Source organism: Ursus arctos, unplaced genomic scaffold, assembly GCF_023065955.2.
Source record: "Ursus arctos isolate Adak ecotype North America unplaced genomic scaffold, UrsArc2.0 scaffold_19, whole genome shotgun sequence".
In the NCBI taxonomy this organism is placed as follows: Eukaryota; Metazoa; Chordata; class Mammalia; order Carnivora; family Ursidae; genus Ursus; species Ursus arctos.
In genome coordinates this window covers 30,749,277-30,773,350 of record NW_026622863.1, presented here as the reverse complement: position 1 = coordinate 30,773,350, position 24,074 = coordinate 30,749,277, and the positions used below count along the sequence as shown (strand labels likewise).

Here is a 24,074-nt window from a genome sequence, read left to right as displayed (position 1 = left end):
AAGATATTTAATATTACCTTTGTTTTTTTAGTCACAGGAAAATTAATTCAGGATTTGGAGCACTTAAACATCCCATTGTGTCCACACATTGCCCACAAGAGGTATGCAAATAAAGTCCAGTCCCCCGACAGGTAGGGGGTATTTCATTAATCTTTTGTAACCATGTAAGCATTCAGGCAGAGTTGAAGCCCTCCTATTTACCAGCATTCTTTCTTGTGAAGCTCTCCCATTACTGAGCTTGCAACACTGTATTTTAATTGTCTGTTCGCATGCCTGCTTTACCACCAGCTGGTATTCTCTGCAAGGATGCTTTGCTTTTCCGCCTCTCCAGCCCCTAGCTCTGGGCTCGGTAAATAGTAGGTGCTCAATAAATGTAAGTTGGCTTACAAAAGAATGAAAAATTATTCCATGCAGCTACATGGAAATTGAAAAAAAGTCTTAAATAAAAACTGGGTCAAGTGAGGAATCCTTGAGTCACCTAAACAATACTGAAAGGACACTTCTTTACCTGAAATTCTTGTATTAGAAAGAGAAGAAGGATTGATCTAAGTGTCTCTAGGGAATTGAGGAAGTGTCACGAGCTGAATGTTTGTATCCCCCCCCCCAAATGCATATATTGAAGCCCCAACCCCCAATGGGCCAAAGCAAACGCCTCCATTTTCTGATGAAGCTATGTCCCTCCATAAGCAAGCATCCTAACACACTCCTAATTTGCTCACACAGCTCATGAGCACATCTGGAGCACTTACAACTGCAGTTGGGGGCGGGGGCAGCAGACGTACAGGAACAAAAGGAGGTATGGGCTACATTAAAACCACAGAAGTCGTTTTGTTTACGCTGGCACAACTGTGGGTGATCTCTTTGCTTCTATTTTCTAAACGTTGTATACTGTGATTATATGCTATTTATATAACTTATGCTTTTAATTGAAAGAAAAAATTTATTCTGGGGAAAAAGGCAATACAATAAGCAAAGCACACAAGCACACACACAAACACACATATGCACACAAACACACACATACTCACAAACACACATGACCTCCAGAATAAGAAACCTAGTTGGATTCCTGGTTCTGCTACCCTGTACACATTACCTTGCCTAGTCCCTCTTTTTAAAATCCTGTATAATGGGCATAATGTCATCTGTCCTTCCTGTCACTGTGTTTACTGGGGCCAGGACTTGATGCCTAAAAGTCCAGCAAAATGCTGTGCAAAGGGAAGGTGCAGGGTGGGGTGCAGCCTCTCTGAAATGTCACCTCTACACTTTTTTTTTTTTTTTTTGAGGGAAGAGAGAGAGAGAGAGAGCACAAGCAGGGGGAGGGGAAGAGGCAGAGGGAGAAGCAGGATCCCTGCTGAGCCAGGAGCCTGACGTGGGGCTTCATCCCAGGACTCTGGGATTATGACCCAAGCCGAAGGCAGATGCTTAACCGACTGAGCCACCCAGGTGCCCCCACCTCTACACTTCTTAGCACAGCCCTGCATTCAATGGTTTGGATGGTAAAAGCAGTCCTCTGGAGTACCAGCCTTGGAGTCAAGGTAATCTGTGCTACCATCAGAGTCCTGTGTCTTGGAGGAGGCATCAGCTCTCCTGGCCTCAACCTTCTCATCTGAACCACGGACATAACGAGGCTACCTACAAAAGGTTGAGGTGAGCATCGTGTGGCTATCAGCTTAATCACCATGTCCCCATCCTCACCCAATGGGGGTTTGTGGAGCAAATTCGCTGAATGATAATGTGTGTCTTGCTAGGGAAGCCACGAAAATGACCCACGTTTGGGAAGAGATATGGAAAGGAAGAAACCAAAGTTGCATTCAGCACCCACTCTGCGGCATTTCTGTACAGCACACAGTTTACAGCATACACATGGCTTGCCCCAGATTTTAAAACTGGCGGGAAGAGCAAGGGTGATCAGCCGCATTTTACAGAATCAGGAAACTGAGGCTTGCAACCCAAAGTCACCCATCTGCAATCATTGGGATTAGGGAAGGATGCACCAGGGTCTTGAAACCCACTGTTCTTCCCCTGAACGAAGTGGCCTCCAATCAGGGAGATTGGGCAAGCAGGGCATAGGGCCTAGGACACAGTCACCCCCACTTTTGAAGGGGCCAAGCTATCGCCACGAGCATGGCTTCAGGAGAGAGCCCACTGGAGAGTTGAGTTTTGGCTTTAGCACTTTGGTCTGTACGACCTCTCAGGGTCATGTGTACAGCGGGGAGATAACAGTTCCTTACAGCACGCAGGGCTGCTGTGAGTGCAGACGAGCCGGTGCACGCCAAGTGCCCGGGACAGTGCCTGGCTCAGCGTAAATGTCAAACTGGATCCACCGTCATTGCTTTGTCGCTCGCCCAGGGCTCCACAGGCAGCTGCTGGCTTGGAGTTTATTAAATGACTAACCAGAGCATGGCACTTCCCTGACAGCACCGCCCCAAACAAGCTAACGGTTTAGTAATCAGAGCCTAGATGGTTGGAGGATCAGAGGATCCAAACACCAGCATGTGTTTATCATTTGGGCTGCTTAGAGCTTCTGTTCCAGAAAGCAGCTCCCACAGATGCCTTTGGAAATGAGTAAAAGCAAAGGCAAGAAGCAACAGTAAAACCTGTTCACGTCACAGTGGTGGCAAATCAGGGGGGAGCCAGCCCTGGGAGGGTGAATTATAAGAGACAGAAAGACAAGGCCACACCCTACCCCGCCCTCCCCAGATGGTAACAGAGCTGACTTTTACAGGGTGTCAAGACAAGCCCCAGAGCCTGGCCCCGCGCCGGCTATGACATTTTCACAACAACCCCATAGGGGAGGTACTACTATTATCCCCATTTCACAGATGAAGGAGGGGAGCCTAGAGAAGTGAAGTCAGCTGCCTTTCCCAAGGACTCACATCTATCACCAATGGAAGGAGGACTTGGCCCAATTCTGAAGCCTGTTCTTTTAACCCTTATGCAGAAATTTGTCTCCTCAGCTCTTTACGGTTCACAAAACATTCTCCCATTCTGAGTGTATCTGACTCACCATCTGTTGTGTATTGAATTCAGGCCCTCTTTGAAAATTCATACGTTGAAGTCTTAAATCCTAGGACCTCAGAATGTGACCTTATTTGGAAAGAGGGTCTTTGTAGATGTAATTAGTTAAGATGTGGTCACACAGAAGCAGGGTGAGCCTTATTCCAACGACTGCTGTCCTTATAAGAAGGGGAGAATTGGAGACACACACACACACAGAGCACCCCATGTGAACACAGAGTCAGCCATGGGGTGATGTGTCTCCAAGCCAAGGAACACCAAAGATGCCAGAGAACCCCCAGAAGCTGAGGGAGGGCTGGAAGACATTCTTTCTCACAGTCCTCAGAAGGGACCAACTCTACCGACACGTTGATCTGGGACTTCTGGCCTCCAGAACCAGAACCGGGAGACAATACATCTCTGTTGTCTTAAGCCATTCAGCCTGTGGTCCTTGGTCACCGCAGCCCATTTTCAGTGGGAAAGGGGATGCTCAGGGAGGAGAATGCCTCCAGCAGGCGGAAGTGGTGGCAACGCCCACAGCACACCTGCCTGCCGGGATGCGACTGTTCTTCAGGCATTCTCTGATATAAATGTGTGCTCCGGTGTGCAAACGATCTTGGCCTGCCGCACGGTTATCTTCCTTATCTGCTTCTAGCGAATAGGTCAGAATCCGCGATTAACACATCAGTACAAATACCTCGGAAAATATTTGAAAATGGTCCTTCTGTTGTCACCTTGCAAATGAGACCTATAAAGTAATTGCTCCATTGCCTTGGAAAGCAAACAGAAGCAACCAGGCATTTCTAGCCTTGGAAGTAGCAGAATTTTGTCTAGGTCTTTTAAAAACACAGCCAAGAGCAGCCTGCATGGACTCCGTCCCTGGCTCACAAGAAACTCCAATTTTGTGATGTATTTTCAGCCAAACGATAGGCATGAAGGCAAAAGTGATCATTTTCTTCATCACAGAAATGTATTCATTGCTGAGCTCCCAGAAGGAGCGCTCAGCTGTGAATAAACCTAATCCGGCCATATTCTGTGGTCTCTGGTGGAGACAAAATTGTCTGGTTAGAGCGTGGATGGTTAGACACTGCACCGGACCGATGGACACGTCTGCCCGGAGGCCCTGGAAATCTTCTGCACGGCACCCCTGTGTCCTCCTTGCTTGGTCTCTCGCTTGAGAGTCCCTGGCCCCAAAGATCTCAACTCTGTGGGGAATACGTCTGCATTACACCGCAAGAGTAACAGCTAGCAAGCACTTAATATCTGTCAGGCATGAGGTCATTTAATTCCTCCAATTAGAAACTGCTGGAACATACCATTATTTTCTCCATTTATCTTTTTTTCCTTTTCAACATTTTTCATAGGTAACTCTCCATGAACATGTTGATGAAGGAGGCAAGCCCAGGGAATCCAAAATCAGGGGCTCCTCTCTTGGGGTGGCGGGTCATGGCAACACTGGGATGTTGGGAACGCTCTTGCAGAAGAGCCGACACCATCCCTGAAATCTTGAAAGGGGAGCAAGAATTTCACAGGACAAGGACAAGGGAAGGGCATGCTAGGTGGAAATAACAGAGAACAGCATGAAGACAGGCATGGGGCCACAGAGACCCAGGTTCTTGAAGAGCCACAAGGATGCAGTTGGGCGGAGTGAGGATGGCACCGTGGCAGTGAGTGGGCAGTGGTGGGAGTTGGACCTGCTCCGTTTCCTCCCCTGCTCTCAAGGTCTGCCTCCAGCCCTCCCCGTCACTTCTTGCTCAGCCAGATGCACCTTTTCCCTGTTCTTGCATGTGCTGGCCTCTCTGTCTCCAGCTTCCAGGCCTGGGCCCGGGCCGTAGCACACACCTCGGTCACCCCTCCAGCTCTCTCCCTGTGGATTTTACATCCTGCTTATGTAACCGTCTGGCTGTTCACTTCTGCCACCCTGGCTGCTCCCTCAGAGCGGACCCACCTCTTCCCACTTACAGGTGCATCTTCAGAGCCCAGCTCTGTATTTGCTGAATAGATGAAGTCTTAATTCCCAGTTGCTGCTATAACAACCCCCTCCCCAGCCAAACACAACACAAATTTATTCTCTTACAGTTCTGCAGGTCAGAAGCCAGAAATGGGTCTCTGCATTAAAATCAAGTTGTCTATAGACTGGATCCTTATTCAGCCCAGCTGATGCATAAGCTAGCCAGAGCTATGTCTCAATTTGCTGAACTGTTGGGTAGCTCAGAGCAGGGTTGAGGGCGGGTACATGGCAGGGCCTGAAGACAGGCTGGTGCTGGGAGGTTGGAGCTGCAGAAAATCCATGTGACCAGGGCTTGCGGGAGACTGTGCATGGAAATTGGGAATGTCTGTGTGTGTGTGTGTGTGTGTGTGCCTGTGGGGCGGGAGTGATTGTGTTGAACTGAAAATTCTAGGATTGTCCTTGTGAGAAAAGGGGACATGTGGCAAAGGAAAAACGAAACTTAGGGACACAAAGCAAACATAGCCGTAACTTCTGTGGGGACTCAGGTTCCTCATCTGGAAACTAGGGGAAGGGACCAGGATACATGGATGGTCTCACAAGGCCACTGAGGCAGGGGATCGGGACTTCCCAAGCTGTACCTCCTCCCATCTCCCCTTATCCCGACTCTATGCAACCCTTCTGTCCATCCACCCCCCCACAATATGACAGCCTTATTGAGATCTGATTTGCATACCATACTGCATAATGCATTATAATGCATAAAATGTGTATAATGCAATGGTCTTTAGTATAGTCACAGAATTGTGCAGCTACCACCACCAGTAATTTTAGAACATTTCCATTCCTCTGAACAGAAGCACCATACCTCTTAGTGGTCCTTCTCATCCCGCCCCCCCCAATCCCCCAGGCCTAGACAACAGACTATTCTACTTCCTTAACAGCCCTGCCCTGGAGCCTGCTCCTCCTGGCTATTTTCAGGGCTTTTGATCGCTCAGTGCTGAATGGGAGGCTTATGCTGGCTGTCAGCCTGTCTTACCCACGCGTTCCCTCCACGCGTTCCCTTCCTGACCCTCTGCATCCAGGCTTCCGCCCTCATGATCCTACTGAGAGGGTTTTCTGAAAGGTCAACATGACCCAAAGGCTTTTCCTCTGTGCTTCCCCACTTGTCAGCAGCAGCCGACACTAATGACCTGTCAATCTGCCATGATGGTCCCCGTGCCACTGCCCTGTCTGTGGACACCTCGTCTTTTGCTTGCTGTTGTGAAGGCTGGGGGATGCTGGGGTTCTGGCCTTATAGCCTTCTTCCCTCTGCCGCAGAGAAGTGGCATGGACTCGAGAACTGATCTGTCTTGGTGTGACGGTGTGGCCACATACAAGCTGTGTGACCTGGGGCACCTTCGTCACAAACCCCGTTTCCTTATTTGTGCCACAGTGATAGTAATGGTACCCACCACTCGAGGTTATTGAGGGGATGCAGTGATTGAATTAACAGAAAATGCTTGGTACATATTGACAAGCTATGCAAAGTGTTTGCTAATGTGATTATTTTGCTTATTCTTTTGTTCAATGAGTTTGTTCATTGCCATTTTTTCAATAACTTTTCTGCATCAGACTTCCTGGGTTTCAAATTTTCATTGAATTCAATATAAACAGGAGATTGGGGCAAGTGTAGCTTCCCGAAAGCTTCACATTTGTGACCTGGAGGATGGGGATAACAGTACATGGGTGTTAGGCTTGTTGGGCGGTCTAAATGATTTAATACATGCAGAACACTTAGAACAATGCCCGGCACCCAGTGAATCCTCTGGAAACAGTGGCAGTAGCAACAGTAGTAGTAATAGTACCAGTCATTACCCTCCTCTCTCATCTCCATGTGATTGGGGGTTTGAATTGTGGACATCTCCACCTGCATGTTCTACCATCACCCTCAAACCAAACTCACAATAAGCTCATCATATTTTCTCGTGACAGCGTCTACTACTGCTGAATAAAGTGGTATTTGCCAGCACCCCACTCCTGGTCTCCCAAGTTAGGAGACCATTGATCATCTCTGACTCTTGCTTCTCTTTTGTCTTTTATTTCCATCTTCCCTTCTTTCCAATGACCCCGACTCACTTAATTCTCTCCCATTCCACTGCCCCCACTTCTGTCTGGGGCTCACCTACCCATGCCTCAAAATCTGCAGTGACTTCCTGGCCAGACCATCTGCCCCCAGTCCCTCCTCGAAACCAATGAGCCCATGATACAACACACCTTGCCTGCTGTGGGGTGATGGCTTTAAAATATCTTCCCTACTGCCAACTATGCCTCAGAACGAGTTTCCAAAATCTTTAAAGAAAGTCCATGCCAGCCACTTGCCATCTGCCATAACTAAGTGGGATTTTCCATGGTTTCTCCTTGAGTCTTTGCCTCCTTAGCTTGGATTTGGACAACTGTGTCCGATGCCTGGCTTCATCTTCTGTTAACTTCCCAGTCTGATTTTGGAGTTGGAAGTCTGCCATTTCTTTATACTGACAGTCACACCTCCCGACCTGGCTTTGTCTCTTGGGTCATTCCACCCTCTGTTGCTGTTTTCACATTAATCTGTCCCTTATCAAGTCATCGTCTTGCTCCAGGACAGCTAAGTGTCCCTATCAAGCTCAGCACATATTATTTTTTCTTCATTGATTCTTTGAGAAAGATCTATCTCTGTATAGGTTTTGTGATGGCATAGGATGAAAGACACACATGTAATTAAACCACAACTATTAACATGAAGGGAAAAATGCAAGGGAAATATAATGAGGGATTAAGGACACTTAAATAAGTGACTGCATTTGGATAGCGAGCTTCACTACAGTCAAGGCAAAGAGAGATATACAAGGAAGGGCATAATTAACATAATTTGCTAAAAGGTAATCATGCCAGATTGCTAGGGAGGCAAATTTTTTCCTACTTTCAAACAGAAGGATGACATCATCTCCTAGATCAGCTCCAGCAGGATTTCTGCAATCACAGGCACGTTCTTCTATCTCTGCATGATCTAATATGGTAACCGCCAGCCGCATGTGACTGTTGACCACCTGAAATGTGCCTAGTACCCCTGAGGAACTGAATCTCTAATTTGACTTAATTAATTTACATTTAAATAGCCACATGTGGCTAGTGGTATCATATTAGAGAGTGCAAACATAAACAATTATGTAAATAATGTTGTAAAATGCTACAGACAATGCCTTTAATAGAAGACTTTTAAACTGCCAAGATCTTCATGGAACCCTATATGAGTTTACTGGGGCCACCATAACAAAATACCATAGACTGGTGGCTTCAACAACAGAAATTCATTTTCTTGCCATTCTGGAGGCTGGGAGTTCCAGATGAGGGTGCCGGCAGCATTGGTTATATTCTGAGGCCTCTCACCTGCCCCTGCAGATGGCTCTTCTCACCGTGTCTCCCTGTGTGCACATCCCCGGGGTCTCTCTGTCTGTCTTAATCTCCTCCTCTTAGAAGGATACCAGTCAGACTGGATGAGGGCCCACCCCAAGGTATCATTTTAACTTAATTCATTCTCTAAAGGCCCTGTCTCAAAATATAATCCCATTCTGAAGTACTGAGGGCTAGGGCTTCCACATACGAATTTGAAGGGGTACACAATTCAGCTCATAACAGAGTCCTCCCTGTGCTAAGAAATGGCAGATGGGCAAAGGCATTTGTCCTCAGAGGCCACAGCTATATAGCCCAGGTGTATCATACTAGTGTCACACATGGGACCGGGATGGGCTTCCAGGAATTGAAAGGGTCAGATGGAGCCGTGTTCCTTAGGCCACGCTCTCTAAGAGCAGTCACCTCACCTAGAACGTCAACTCCTCCTCCTCTGCTTGGCAGTGAAGGCCTCCAGGACGTGACTCCATTGACCAAACCAACGTTACTTCCTCTCCTCTGTAGCAAGCCACCTCTGCTGTGTTTCGCTCAGACCTCTCAGCCCCACCTACCCCATACTCCTGCATCTGAGATTTTGTCACTGACCCTCCGGCTTGGAATGCCTTGTTTCATAACCCCCCAACATCATCCAAAGAATTTGTATCCTTCTGATCTCAACCAAGCCCCACCTCGTTCTTGGAGCCACTTGTGAGCATTCATTCTTAATTAACATTATTCTCTCTAGCTTTCAAATCCAGTTGCATTTGAAAATAGTACCCCATGACCGACACCTTGGTGTTGTCTCAGAAACTAAATCATTAACTTAAGGGTCAGGGAATCCTAAAATAGTACTAGCACATAGTAGGTCTCAATAATGTCACTGCTGCTTGGTTGACAAATACAAGTATGTTTCGTTCCTTTCCCACCTCTGAACTGTTTGAAAAGATGAGCTTTTTTCTAACTTAATGTACAGCTGCACATTTAATATCTGGAGGCAAACCTGAAGCTGGAGCATATCTCTGCTTCATGTATTAAATTTACAATAAAGTCAAAGACAGATGACTAAAAAGAAACACTAAATCGTTTCTGAAATTATTAAATCTTCTAGTCTGAGGGCTCAGAGAGCCCAAGAAAATTTTCTTCTAATCCCTATGGGCTTTATATTCCATCGATGAAGTTACAGAGCTGGCCTGAAAAGCAATTTTGTGAAATCATTTACCAAAGGGGAGGGGAAAAATCATTACAGTCATCCTTCTGGGGTTTGCAAGTAATAAGCATGCTCTATTCTCCTCGAGCCCAGAAGAGCCGCGTGGGCTTGATAAATAACTGAGTTTGGCCCAACTGCAGCTCTAAACAGATGTCTGTAAATATTGTAGAAAAGAACCCCCAGAAAGTTGGTGGGTGTTACTGATGAGTGGCTGTGGACGTTTTTGTTGGCAAACAGGCAACAGCTGTCTGTCTCCCCTCTGTGGATGACTAGCCTACTATAGGAACGTATAATTCCTTTGTTTTCCTAGTGACTTTCTTAACCAACATGGCTTCTTTTAAAAGCAGTGTTTCTCAACTAGTGAGGATTTTGCCGCTCCTCCCTCTCCCACTCAGGGGACATTTGACCATGTTTAGTGGTATTTTTTATCACCATAGCTGACAGTGGAGGGCGCTACTGCTGTCTAGTGGGCAGAGACCAGAGGTGCTGCTAAAAATCCTACAAAGCATAGGGCAACCCCCACCCCCAGCAAAGAATGATTTGGCCAAAATGTCAATTGGACCCAAGTTGTCTTAAAGTAATAATGCCTTGTTTTAGTATGTCTTCTTCCTTCCTTCCTTCCTTCCTGCCTTCCTTCCTTCCTGCCTTCCTGCCTTCCTTCTTTCACTCAACACATATTTATAGTTGAACATAGATGATACCCAGGTAGTCGTATTTCTGTGTATTGCTGGATTCATCAGTTCACTCATGGAATGCGTGTTTATTGAGCATCGACTCTGTGCCAGGCCCTGGGGTCTTGAACGGCACAGTCAGGGTCTTTCCTCATCTGGGGTTTACTTCCTAGTGGAAGGGAGACGAGAGTCTCGACAAAAGCCAGCAGATGAACAAGATCATTTCAACCAGGGATAAATACAGTGGAGTTGTCAAATAGAGTAAAAAGAGGGAAACTGACCTGGGTGGGTGGCTGTGTAGGAAGCACCTTTCAGGACGGGCTTAGGAAAGGCCTCTCTATATAGGTCACATTGACACTGAGACATGAATGGGTGGGAGGAAGTAGCTCTGTGAAAATCTGGAGGAGGAGTGTTCAAAATACCTCTGTTCCCAAAGGCTTGGGTACTTTCAGGACCAGGGACACACAGGCCGCTGAAACGTGGATGGAGGAGACAAGCTGGACAGCGAGAAGATGATGGGGGGGGGGGGCAGGAGTGAAGACCAGACAAGGCTGTACAGTCCAGGAGAGAATTCAGACTGCATATCAGGTGCAGTGGGAGTCACAGCGGGATTTGAGGCAGGTGGACATGGTCTGGGTTAGGGAGTGATGAGTCCACTTGGGCTGCTGGGGGGAGAATGCCCTGCACAGGGGCAAGATGGAGGTGAGGGGCCAATCAGGAGCTCACTACAGGAGGGAAGCCAGCATAGGCCACAGCGCCATGTGTGGAAAGGAGAGCAAGTGGGTGAATTTGGGAAGCATTTGGAATCAATTTCCCGGACTTGCCTGGATAGGATCCATTACTCAGTCCACCGCAACTGCCAGCCTGAGCTGCCCATCTGTGGTCAGTGCGGGTCCCAAGAGCCTGCGCTCTGCGTCCTCAGCTGAGCCTGTCCTGACTTCATTCCCACATCGCGTGGGGCTCCACTGTCCCCTGCTGCCTTACGTGAGCAGACCCTCCCTAATGAGAGCTGAGCTCAGATTAGTGCCCCCCTCCCATTCCCAAGTCCGGTCAAGAGCTTCCGTGAATATCAGACTTCTGCAGTTGGAGCCTGGGACCCAGCCTCACAAAGTTTTGCTTCTTCTCTGAGGGATCACACCCTTGGGGTCCCAATATGGCACCTCCTGACCATGACCTGTCAGCAGCCTCCCATGGGATTTAGACTAAAATCCAGATTTCTGTCTGGTCCCTGCTTACTAAGTCGGGCACCACTACCACCACCACCTTTTTTTTTTTTTAACAATATTTTATTTAAATTCAATTTATTTTTTTAATAATAATATTTTTTATTATATTATGTTAGTCACCATACAGTACATCCCTAGTTTTTGATGTAAAGTTCCATGATTCATTACTTGCGTATAACACCCAGTGCACCATGCAATACGTGCCCTCCTTAATACCCATCACCGGCCTATCCCATTCCCCCACCCCCCTCCCCTCTGAAGCCCTCAGTTTGTTTCCCAGAGTCCATAGTCATATTGTATTATTAGTTTCAGAGGTAGAATTCAGTGATTCATCAGTTTCATACAACACCCATATTACTTCAAGTGCCCTCCTTAATGCCCATCACCCAGTTACCCCATCCCCCCATCCACCTCCCCTCCAGTGACCCTCAGTTTGTTTCCTATAGTTAAGAGTCTCTCATTGTTTGCCTCCCTGTTTTCCTCTTATTTTATTTTTCCTTCCTTTCCCCTATGTTCATGTGTTTTGTTTCTTAAATTCCGCATATGAGTGAAATCACTATATTTGTCTTTCACTGACTGACTTATTTCACTTAGTGTAATACCCTCTAGTTCCATCCACGTCATTGCAAATAGAGCACTTCATTCTTTTTGATGGCTGAGTAATATTCCTGTGTGTGTGTGTGATGGATGGATGGATAGATAGATAGACAGACAGACAGACAGACATACACCACATCTTTATCCATTCATCTGTCAATGGACATCTGGGCTCTTTCCATAGTTTGGCTGTTGTGGACATTGCTGCTCTAAACATTGGGGTGCAGGTGCCCCTTCGAATCACTATGTTTGTATCCTTTGGATAAATACTGTTTCCACATTTGCTTAGACCAGTCGGTGGAAAGGGGCCACATAACCCATCCCTCCAATCCTTGTCCTTCTACTTTTGAGGGTCTCTCTGCCTTGCACACACTTTCTTGTAGCTTTCTGCCTCTTTCATGTCACAGCTCAAATGATACCTAACCTTTCTTGTCTGAAGGCATTCTACAGAATGCATTTTCAGTGGGTGCGATACCACCCCTGAAAGGGGTGAAAATTGGTTCTTGGAGGATGAAAAAAATCGTACTCTTTCAATCTGTAAAGCACAGATATACATGCCGGACATAAACAGAAGGATAGCTAGCTAGATGACAGGTAGGTAGCTGAACTGATCTAGAGATAGATGGCATACCTATGGCATTAAAATATCATAGAAGGGATTCATCAGGAAAAGAAGTCTAAAAAGTCTCCTGCGGGGGTGGGTAATAAGGAAAAAGAGGTTGAAAACCACTGGTCTGTGGAAACTGTCTCCCTGCTCTACTTACTTGCCAACATATACCCTAATTTAATTCCTTTTAGGAACTTTTGACAATTGGCAAATACTCTGCTGATTTTTGTTCACTGCCCAGTGTTTTCTACCCCTCCCCCCATCCCTCTAAATGTAAGCTCCGTGAAACCCAGGTATCTTGGCTGGCTGTTCACCACTGTGTCCCCAGCATCTGCACAGTGCTGGGCACATAGTAATTATTCAGTACCTATTTGTGACCAAGGAAAGATTTCAAAAATTAGAATAAGGACCCACCAGGCCAACTGGACCCCTCTTGGATTTCAGCTGTCACTTAAATGCTTCCAGATTTGTTGGGTCCCTTTTGAACACTGAGTTTAAGTATAAGCCCCCTTCTTTGTCCCATAGCCAAGTTCATCTTTTAGCCCTGGTCTTGACTACCGCCCATTTTCTCTCCTCCCTGACCACAGAGAACCAATAACCATGTAGTCCAGCCCTTCTCTTTGCCACTGAGACACCACAGTGAATACCATACAGATGTCTGACTCAGTGAAATGAAAACGTTTGCAAGGAAAGTGTAACAGTAGGCTAACCATCTTGGAAATTACACAGCAGAAGGAATGCATGATTATCTGATTTAATAAGAAGCTGAATCATGGTGAACATCTGCAAAAGAAAAAAAAACTGGAAGGACGCAAGCCAAAATGTTGGCAATGTTATCTCTGGGATGTACACTTGCAGCTTGTTTTCTCCTTCCACTTCTGTCTTAATTTAGGACTTTCCTATGATAAGCATGTATTTCTTTTATCAGAGGACACAGGGTTTTGGTGGCTGGGTTTTTTTTTTTTTTTTAAGACCATTCATGATACTGCAATATCAAAGAGGCAGTTACAGGTGCACTTCTGGTCCGTTCACCCAAGACCAGTTCTACTCAATTACATGGGGACCCCACAAAACTTTTTTTAGGGCAATTTCTGTGCTTAGGGGAGCCATTGGATTTGGGCCAGCCTAGTTCATTAGGCAAATAGCACCAGCTTTATTGCCAGGAGAATACCTGCTATCTGTTCCACAGAACATTATGTTTGTTATCTTTTTCAAGGATGTCTGTGACTCCCCAAAGTACCGCAGATTTCTTGTATTGGAAGGCACTCACCCATGCAAAATGCAAAAACCAAACAAACACAAAACACATTCCCACATGTTTTAAGATATTTCTCAGGGGGCTTCATGGCTCCCTGAAGCCAACAGCCTGACCTAGGAAGATTTCTCAGTGAAATGTCTCTTGAAACCTAGGCCTTACCTCTGTATTTTCTCTGCACAGGTAGCTACCAAGTGTCCAGAACTTCCCTGATCCTGGAGGCTTTTCTAGACCCTGCCTCCTCCTAGCACATCCCACCTACCCCAGTGCAGCCAGTTCACACTTCAGTATCCTGAAAGGTCACGTTACTGATTCTTGATTTTTTCATTATCAAGGAACGCTTTCAAATCTTAGAACTTCTGGCAGATCAGTTCACAAACACACTGAGTCCAGTACTAGATCCAACAATTCAGTAATAGTTACAGTGCCCACTGTGACAGCTAACAGCATCTTATCTCGTGGGGTCTCCAAGCATCTGAGTTTAGCACACAAAACATTTCAGCTCTGAGCCACTGTCTGCCCCAACCTTGAGGTCATCTACCCACAAGGTGAGAATATAAATGATTCTGCGGCAATATTCATGCCCTCTGAGAACCCACGTGGCTCGTCCACACCCATGAAAACTTGGTGGCCTATCTGAGAAGGGCTCATAGTACAAGTGGTAGGTTGAGGCACATGGTTTGAGAACCGCTGTGGAACTTAGAGTATTTCTTACATCCAAAGCCCAATACTGTAGGACAGTGACTTTTAGGACCCTCATTTAAAACGAACAAACCTAGAGAATAATCTTTGAATAAAAGATTGTATCTGGCTGCCCAAATCTCCCTGGGCTAAAAAGAGATTATTTGCTGGGTAAGAAACATCATTCTTACCTCCTCCAGGGCCCAAAGGGAGTCTACCACGGGCTTGATCTTCTTCTGGTTGTAGAGCCCAATGAGTTTGTCCACCACTCCTCGAATGAGGCCTGCACGGCCCTGTTTGAAGAGCAGATTTAAAAGGGAAAATCCCGCGATGACTTTGTTCTCTTCGTAGAGCTTGATGGGGTTCACCTTCTCGACCTGCCACCACTGGAAGGAAAGAAGGTGCCCGTTACAGGGAACCCAAGCCAGCCATGTTCACAGCATTGCAGACAGAGGATAGGGCTACAGTGGGACGGATTCCAGCTGGCCAAGGAGTGGTCCTTGTTGGGCTTTCTTTTTAAAGCAGTTATTTAGCTAAGCAGTGCAGTGAGTGCACAGTGATGCTTGTGAGCAGAGCACGGGGTCCAGGTGAGAAAGAGAGACAAACTTCCTGAAAATAGCTACTAGGCCACATGTCGTCGGAGCATTGGGTAGAAGCCAGGGATGCTGGTAAACATCCCACAGCGCACAGGACAGCCCCTCATGACAGAGTTATCCAGCCCCAAATGCCAATAGCGCTAAAATCCTAGATGGGATATGCACAAGTGGCAACTGTGGCTATCTCTTTTCCAGCCCCTCACCCCCCACTTCAGACATGAAAGCAAGTAAATAATCCATTAACTGACTACAGAAATGGTTATCCAGCTGCTTTGTTCTGATTTCACTGCATTTTCTTTGGTGTTGGTTAGAATTTAGAAACTCCAGGTTCCAGTTTCTAAGGGCTCTAAGGAGAAGTGGTGAATCGATTAATACAGAAGGCAAAGAGGAATGTGATGGGCACTTAGGAACATTCATAGTGTTTGTTATTGGGATGTTTATTTACATCCTGCCTCTTTCCTGAATTGTGGGAGCTCACAAAAGCTCACAAAAGACTTTGGTATATATTTTTTTAAGTGGGAAAATCATATTGTAAGGAAAATAAGTGTGAGAAAGACAAGTCAAAAACAGGGATTAGGCTGGTGATGGGTAGTAAGGAGGGCACGTATTGCATGGTGCACTGGTTGTTATACGCAACTAATGAATCATGGAACTTTACGTCAAAAACTAGGGATGTACTGTATGGTGACTAACATAATAAAAAATATTATTATTAAAAAAAACAGGGATTAGGTTCATGCACAAAATTCTTTACTAATGTACATTCCCTGAGGGGCTGGAGTCCAGCCGTAGGAGAGTCATATATTTGTCCATGGGCTGGCTTCCCACAAAAACAAAGTAGAGAAATGATGAATGACTTGTTTCATGGTGCATCTGCAATGTCTCAGTAAATGTTTGTGAAGTGAATGCTTGCTAAATCCGCCATTCCTGCAGCTATGGTTAAGTGAGTTCTAGAGCCAAATGCCTGGTTTTGAAAACCAGTTCTGCCACTTACAAGCTGTGCAACTTTAGGCAAGTCACCTAACCTCTCTGTGCTAAGTTTCCTTACTGTACCTCATGGGGTCATCATGAGGAATAAATGTGTTAATAGATACAAAGTTCTTAGAGCAGACCTGACCCGAAGTAGGTTTTCTATGAATATAAAATATTTGTTATCTTTGATTGAGTGAGTAGGAGCTCTGAAGTTAGAGTCAGATTGCTCTCTAGGTGTTAACCATTGTTAACCATTGCTATAGTCTAAAAGCAAACAGCGTGTTTAACAAAAAGTGAGTATAAGCTCTGCAAGAGTTTTAAGGTGGAACATAAGATATCCTAGTGAGAAATTCTTGTATAGCTCTAAGTATGGCTTTGACTTCTTTTTTTTTAATTTTTATTATGTTATGTTAGTCACCATACAGTGCATCATTAATTTTTGATGTAGTGTTCCATGATTCATTGTTTGCTTTGATTTCTAAGCCTTTCTCCAATATATAGAAGAAAATTCCTTTCTAGAACCTTCTAGAACGAAGTCACCATTCCACTCCTTGGCATGCCCTATCTTCATTTTGCTTCTAACTGACCAAAAAATATCAGACCAGGCCCCTGAAAGGAAGTAGTCTTTGTTCTTGACCTCCAACTATGTAGCATTCTTTTAATTGGCACCCCTTTTTCAGGCAAGAGCATCTCAACCTCCATCCTGGCTGTGTTTTCATGATGCCTTCACTGAACCTGGATACCCTGCAATTATTTCATTAACACTGTATGTTCTGATTGTGCATTTAGGGGAGAAAGGGAAAACACTTCTTACAATTGCATGCAACTTGGGATCAATTTGGTTACCCACAGCAGGCTGTCAGCATCATGTTAATTACAGCCACAGCAACAGAACAGCTGTGAGTAGCACAAAGCCTATCTTCAGAGGACTTGCTCCAGACAGCACCCTTCATTACACTCCATTCTTGCTCCCTTACAGTGTCTGTCATTGCAGAGATCCTTAACTTAAACTTGTAAGTTCAAAGGCAAAAGACAGGCCCTTTAATTCTACTGTCACAGGACAGGGAGTACTAATCATCCCAGAATCAGGGAATGTTTGGGGGTGCAGCCTTGTGCAGCCAATGTTGGCGCTTAGTGGGCATATGAATACCCCATAGTGCCACACTTAGAATGATTTCTATGGCTTTCCCTGGCCACCCTATTCAAAATGCCTCCACCCCATCCTGCATCCTGTTTTGAATCCCTGTCAGAGTTCTTATGACCATTTACAATAATCAACTTATCAATATATTTTCCTTATTTCAGTTTGTCTCCCTTATTAGAATGTGAGAGTCACAAGGGGCTAGTATGTGCCCCTGTCATTCACTGTGACGCCCTGGTGTCTTGCACATGTGGCACGGCTCACAAAGTAAGTGAACTAATCAGTGCTGCACTGACTGCTTAGGAGGCTCAGAGCAGAGGAGACAAGAGAAGCAGCAGTTCCCCGTTGAGGGGGCAGGGGCAAAAACCGAAGTTCAAATCCAAATTAGCTTAATTCTAGCAAGTGTTGCTCTAGGTGGGAATATAGATCTGAGTAGGCTGGAATGCCCAAGGGATGTGGTTTCTCAATCGCAAAGTAACCACTACATTCAGAGCATGATTTTATTTAAGCCAGTGGTTCACAGATTTGCCTGTGTCTAAAATCACTCCGGGGGGCTCACTGAAATTGCAGGACCCCATTTGGATCTCCAACTCAGTAGAATGGAGGTACAGAAAAATGTTAAATATGCCCAGAGACTCGGTCAGAAACCAACTCACAGTTGGTTTCTCCATGAAGCAAATGAAATGCACTAATGCCAGGTTTATTTTTGACCAATGACTAAAAACACAAAAACGTAAGCAATTTGTGTTGAAATCAAAGTAAAGCTTTCTTGAGTTTCTCAGATGCTCCTGCCTCTCTGCTTCATTTAGACAAAGCAGGCAAAGTAAACACACAGTCTTGCCCATGTGTAGTGAGCAGGGTGGGAACATAGGCTTTACTGAAAATGAATGATGCAGATGAAGGACAAACAAGGTTTAGGTTATTAGGTCAATGTCTTTAGATGGAGAAGCTCACAACATGCAAATCACCGTACTACCACAGTACATTTGACAGGTATGGATACTTACTGATTTTGCAAAGCTAAAGAAGCTCTTGGTCTCTCCAGTCACCATGTTGGATGAACCTGCAAGTGGAGGATTCCCAAATCAAGCTATTGCTAATGAAAACCAACATCTCTTGCTATACATGGAAGATTGACAGTTGTTTGGTCCAGAACTGTCAAGAGCTTGAAAACAACTTTAATTCAGCCTTGGAAAAATGAGGGAAATGGAGGGAGTGGGTGGCATCAAGCTGACTTAATTTTAGCCAAGTGACACTGGATCAAAGAGAAAGTAGTATTTCTCAAGGTGACCATGTCATTACTTTGGAAAATTGGGCATGTAACAAAAATGTGATTTAGGCCCACATCCTAATAAAATGATAAGTTGCTTGAAGTGTCTTATTGGTTCCAGTCTTCAAGACTGGGAAATGAAGTCCTATGTGAGCCTAACTCATGATTTGAATTTGACTCCTTAACAAGTAAAGGGCTTGGGGCTCAGATCTGGGCTGGGCACTTAAGTGGCAGGGGCAGGGGGAGACGAGACTGAGCTAGAATTTAGATGGAAAAATGGGGTACAGAAGAGCAGGTGAGGGTGAAAATAGGTTCAGGAGCCAAGGAAACGGTGTGACCAACGTACTAGCTCTAAAGAAATCTGAGCATAGAGGTCAAAACCACTTGAGACAAATGGTGTGAGAAACTGAGCTTTGCTAATGGGAACAAGCAGTATTCAGAGGGAAGATGGGAGATGGTGTTAGGACGATTTCCTAAGATGCTCTAACAGAGAGAAAAGACCCTTTTGTGTAGTCCTTGGGGATGTGGAGGGGATGCGAGAGCTCTTATCAGGTCAGATGCCATATTGGTGCCTTTTCAACAACTTTCCTGCTTTGGCCCAGAGATTGGGAATAAGTCCTTCTCAGAGAACCATTATTTAATGAAAAAGCAATGTATATTTTAAACTTCATTATTTGGCCTGGATAGACTAGTAGCCAGTTAGTTAATCACTGGTCTGCTTTTATGGGGTGACCACCACCAAGCATCGTGGTACCAGGCTTTGGTTACTTAGATATCAGTGTAATCATTTAGGTCCTTGTGAGATGATAAAATTGTATTCTGCCAAGTGACATCATGGTACTGGGGCAAAAATAGAACTGGTGAATAAGAAAGAATAAATTGTCCATCAACATTTGACTCACATGTTAGTCATATCCAATATCCCCACATTGTCCATTTGATGCTTACAGCTACTTTTATCAATAATAGTAATAATTAAAGAACTGTGCATCCGCTTGCAAAGACTTTCAGCTATGTGGCCACTATTGAAAATACCGGGACACTCCAGCAATGGGAACCTTATTCCCTCCCTTTCTGTCATAATCATGATGACAAAAAGATGCTTAAGTATTTATACCTCTCAAATATCTCTTTTATAAGCTTCTCAGTGAATAGCAGGGAAATGAATATTTTTTTCTGAGCATACAGAGGTAAGGCTCAATTTTGTATTGGACCTATGGGGGACAGAAGTGCCAAAAATCTCAAACACAGGATAACCCCAGTATCCTTTGGCATTGGAATATGATATCTGGCTTCAGATAGGCTTTTTTTGACTTTGGAGAGACTAATGACTTTGTAGAGACCAATGTTTAAATTAGTTTACAAGCATATAACAGAAGAGAGGAGGAAGAGGGGGAGGTGGCTCTGGGGTCTCATTCTGCTGGAGAAAATCCAGATATTGTTCAATTCCCCTCAAACTCAAGAGCATCTCAGGGGCTGCAAAAGCAGAGGTGTGCTCCAACCATCCAGGGCTTCTTTGTGATCAGAACATATAGGAGTAGTTTAGAATAGGAAGGAGTTGTACTTTGCAACTTCATCTCCAATTGGGAAGAATATCCCTTAAAACCCCCATATCCTAGCCACCCCTCCCATCCTACTATGGGTCCTTCATTCCTTCATTTTTTGAATTTCCTTTGAAGCCATTAGTATTTCCCGCCTGTGTCTGTGGGTCAAGTTAATGACTACACTGGCTTGGCCTTCCTTTACCCCTTTTAGAATGAGAAATACTCATGGGGCTAATAGGGCAGTAGGTATATATGTTACTTTTATAATTGAAAATAACTAATGGCAATAGCAATATTATGGAAAACATTTAAAAATTAAGCCCTCCCAGAGTGCCTGGGTGGCTCAGTCAGTTGAGCGTCCAACTCTGGGTTTTGGCTCAGATCATGATCTCATGGGTTGTGAGATCAAGCCCCAAGATGGGCTCCATGCTCAGCAGAGAGTCTGCTTGAAGATTCTCTCCCTCTGCCCCTCCCCCTTTCAAAAATAAATAAATAAATAAATAAATAAATAAATAAATAAATAAATAAATCTTTAAAAAAAATTAAGCCCTCACAGTCTCATTACCCCAACATATCACACATTTCATTCATCAGAGATTTTGTGAGCATGCATGCAGTGCTCCCTGTTGTGGACTGTATCCCCTCTTCTCTTTAGCACTTACCATATAAAATATAGGTTCCCAGTGGTTTGAGAAGGCTGAGACCTTTTCCAGTGTTATCCCCACAGAGGCAATCCAAAACAATGTCCACTCCTTCAGCAGAGATTCTAAATGATGTGAAGATAAAGTAAAATAATGTCACCTGTTAGGGACCAAACTTTTGATCTCTCTCCTTTCCTGTGTCATGTTGTTTACTCCTAGAATCAGAAAGAGCAAGAACTCTGGGAGTAGCCATAAATAGGCCAGGAGGCCAGGAGGTGGATTTACCTTCCTGGATCCCACTCAAGAACGTCACAGAGCTGGAGGCAGCTAAAAGTCTGGCTGGTGGCTGATAACAGGAGCCAGCATTGAATTAATACATTTGAATTTGTATCTAGCCACCTCATGCAACTTCTCTGAGCCTTAGCTTTCTCCTTCGTAAAGTGGAGCAACCATGTTTCTTTGTGCTGGGGATGAAATGAAGTGTCAAATGCTTGGCCCATTGCCAGCCACACAACAATCACTCCAAAGTCAGTCACTCAACAATTCTTATCTGTGGAGCTTGGGTTAAGGGCTAGGCTCTGTCCGAGGTGCTGGAGACAGAGAGGGGAACAAAACCAACATGTTCCTGTCTTCGTGGGGTTTCCAGTCTAGCAGGGATTAGCTTTTCTCCCCTTCTCCCTATCTGCTCAGTGAAGCACATTAATTTAACTCAATATATTCATCCAATCTCTAGGTTCAATCTAAAATGGAATCTTTGAGGAAGAGGGTTAAATAGACATGATCTCGGGGCACCTGGTTGGTTCAGTGGGTTGAGCAGCTGACTCTTGGTTTCGACTCAGGTCATGATCTCAGGGTCGTGGGGTCGAGCCCCACATCAGGCTCCCCGCTCTGTGGGGGGTCTGTTTGAGGATTCTCTCTCTCTGCCCCTCCCCCACCTCTCAAATAAATCTTAAAAAAAAAAAAGGGTAGAGAGGATCTTCCTATAGCAATAGAAGATTCCAGAGTAGAGAGAATCCACATTTGTACTGTATTAAGCAGATGAAACATTTTTTGATCCCTTCCTCCATTAATTTATTTATACATTCATTGATTCACTCTGTCATGCAATTTAACGAACTTCTGGGGTTCCACTGTTAGATGATACTATGCTGGAGGGAGCTGTAAACAGGAAGGCTCTGGGAATTGTAGGGAAGATATTCCTGCCCCCAAGGCTCCCAATTATGGCTAGGTCTTGCTCTGCTCAGACAAGAATGGCATTTCTTCAGATTTGTGAGTTTGCAGGATTATCTTGTCTTAGCTCTGTATTTCTACCTCTACCCTCATCCCCAAACAAAGTTCAGGCAATGCAACTCTTGTCAACAGCTGGATCCTGTTTTCATAAGTAGGAAGTTGCATGTGCATCTCTAGGGTTCGGACACTAAGTCAACTGCCCCATGCCCCAGGATAGCCGAGATGTGACTTTCAAAAGCTGAGTCATGAAGTTCAAAAGCCTTCAAGTCAAGTCGAAACTCCAGTCATTACAAAGACTCATCAAAAATAATCAGCTTAGCTTTTGCCAAATAGAATGCTTATCTGTAAAGGTATGTCTGTTTAAGTCCCACCTATAAATTCCGAACTAGGGACTTAGGCCAGTGGATCTAAAACTTAGGTGTGCATCAGAATCTCCTGGGGAGGGGGGTGCTCATTAAAGCAGGTTGCAGTCTGTCCTCCTTCCCCCTCTTCTCCTAGCTTCTGATTCAGTTGGTTTGGGGTGGGCCCCAACGATGTGTTTCTAACAGCTTCTCAGGAGATATTGATGCTGCTGATTCTGGCTGCACACTTCGGTCTAAGCCAGCCACACAGAAGCCAAACTGGCATTATTTTTTTTATTAATAATTAATTTATTCATTAAATATTTGGCCCTGGCACTGCACTAGGCACCGGAGATACAGTGGTAAGCCCAAATATATTTGATTCCTCCCCTTTTAGAACTTCTATTAGATAGATGTTAACCTATAATTACACAAATAAAAATTAAATTGAAATTGAATGGCATCTAGTGCCATGAGACCGTGTCAATCTAGAGTTTGCCCAGTCAGGTCTGCCAGAGAAGGCATCCCTGGGAAAGTGCAAAGTGGAGAAGTTATCTAGGTAAAGAGTGGCAGGAATAATGTTCCAGGTGGGGGAACAGCATATGCAAAGGTCCTGTGGGGGGAGGAAGCCTGTGAGCAGATGGACTGGGAAGCAGCCATTAAAGAAAATGTGAAGAGGTGAGGCCTGAGAGGCAGGTGGGAGTAGGAACACACAGACTCCATTGGTGAGCTCTAGGTTGGTGCCTCACACCTGGTGATCATGTTTCCATCTTGTGTCATGGGCTGGGTAGCTATCCTCCTGTTTTCCTCACTTCTACCAAGTATGTTAACTCCTGTGGAAGTAGGACCCTGCTCTGCTTCTACTACCAGCCCTCCTGGGCCACCAGGTCTTTCCTGAGAACTCCATTTCCCCAGGACCTCTTTCCTTTACTGCAAGATGCCCACCTACACTCAGGAGCAGCCTCCCAAATGCTGGGCTGTGCACACCTTTTGGGGTACCCCTGAAGGTCTTGCCCAGCCCCAAATGCTCACTTCTTGCCCAATGTTCCTCACATCTGTATTCCGTGAGTGTACATTTTCTCCCACAAACTGCCAGTCACACTCCCTTGTATTAATTAGCTGCCCTATCTAGGCCTGTTGCTCTATCCTCTGGTTCTGCAGAAGTGTAGGGCAGCCCACAGCAAGGGGTGACCTATAAGCTACTGCCCACTTCCTCATCCTCACTTGCTACTAACTGTTTGGAACATTCTGACCTTGTAGCAATTCCTTAAACGTTCCTACCTCAGGACCTTTGCATATGCTATAATCTCTGCCAGGACAGCCTTTCCTTAGTTCTCCTTAGAGATGGCTCCTTCTCATCTTTCAGGTCTTACTCACATGTGACCTCCCCAGAGATGCTGTAACTAACCTCCCCAACTGGAGTGGCAGCCCCAAATTATCTCTACTTTAGCTCCCTTCATCCTTTAGCATCTGTACTAAAGACGCTTTTCAGTTTGTCATGGGCTATAATTATTCTATTTATTTGTCTCTTCCACCAAAATGTAAGCCCTATGAGACAGGGACCATGTTTGTGCTGCTTTTTTGTCCTCAGTCCTCCTTATCCTGCGGGACACAGTGTTAGTTCTCAACAAATATTGATTGACTGTATGAATAGATGATTAAATAAATGATGAGTGAATGAATGCAGGACAATGAAAAGAACATTTCAAGACTGGTATTCCACATTTCTATATGTGTGCTTC

The 24,074-nt window shown here is 45.1% G+C and overlaps 1 protein-coding gene across 1 annotated transcript in view; it reads right to left on the bottom strand.

The window, feature by feature from the left end:
• VAT1L (vesicle amine transport 1 like) overlaps positions 1-24,074 on the bottom strand; it is a 138,555-nt gene that overhangs the window by 51,130 nt on the left and 63,351 nt on the right. Inside the window, exons 5-7 of the mRNA XM_026495282.4 lie at positions 20,783-20,886; positions 18,314-18,369; positions 14,789-14,983 (exon numbers count right to left, since the gene is read on the bottom strand). Of these exons, the coding sequence (XP_026351067.2) occupies positions 14,789-14,983; positions 18,314-18,369; positions 20,783-20,886 (355 nt within the window). The remainder of the gene's footprint in view (positions 1-14,788; positions 14,984-18,313; positions 18,370-20,782; positions 20,887-24,074) is intronic.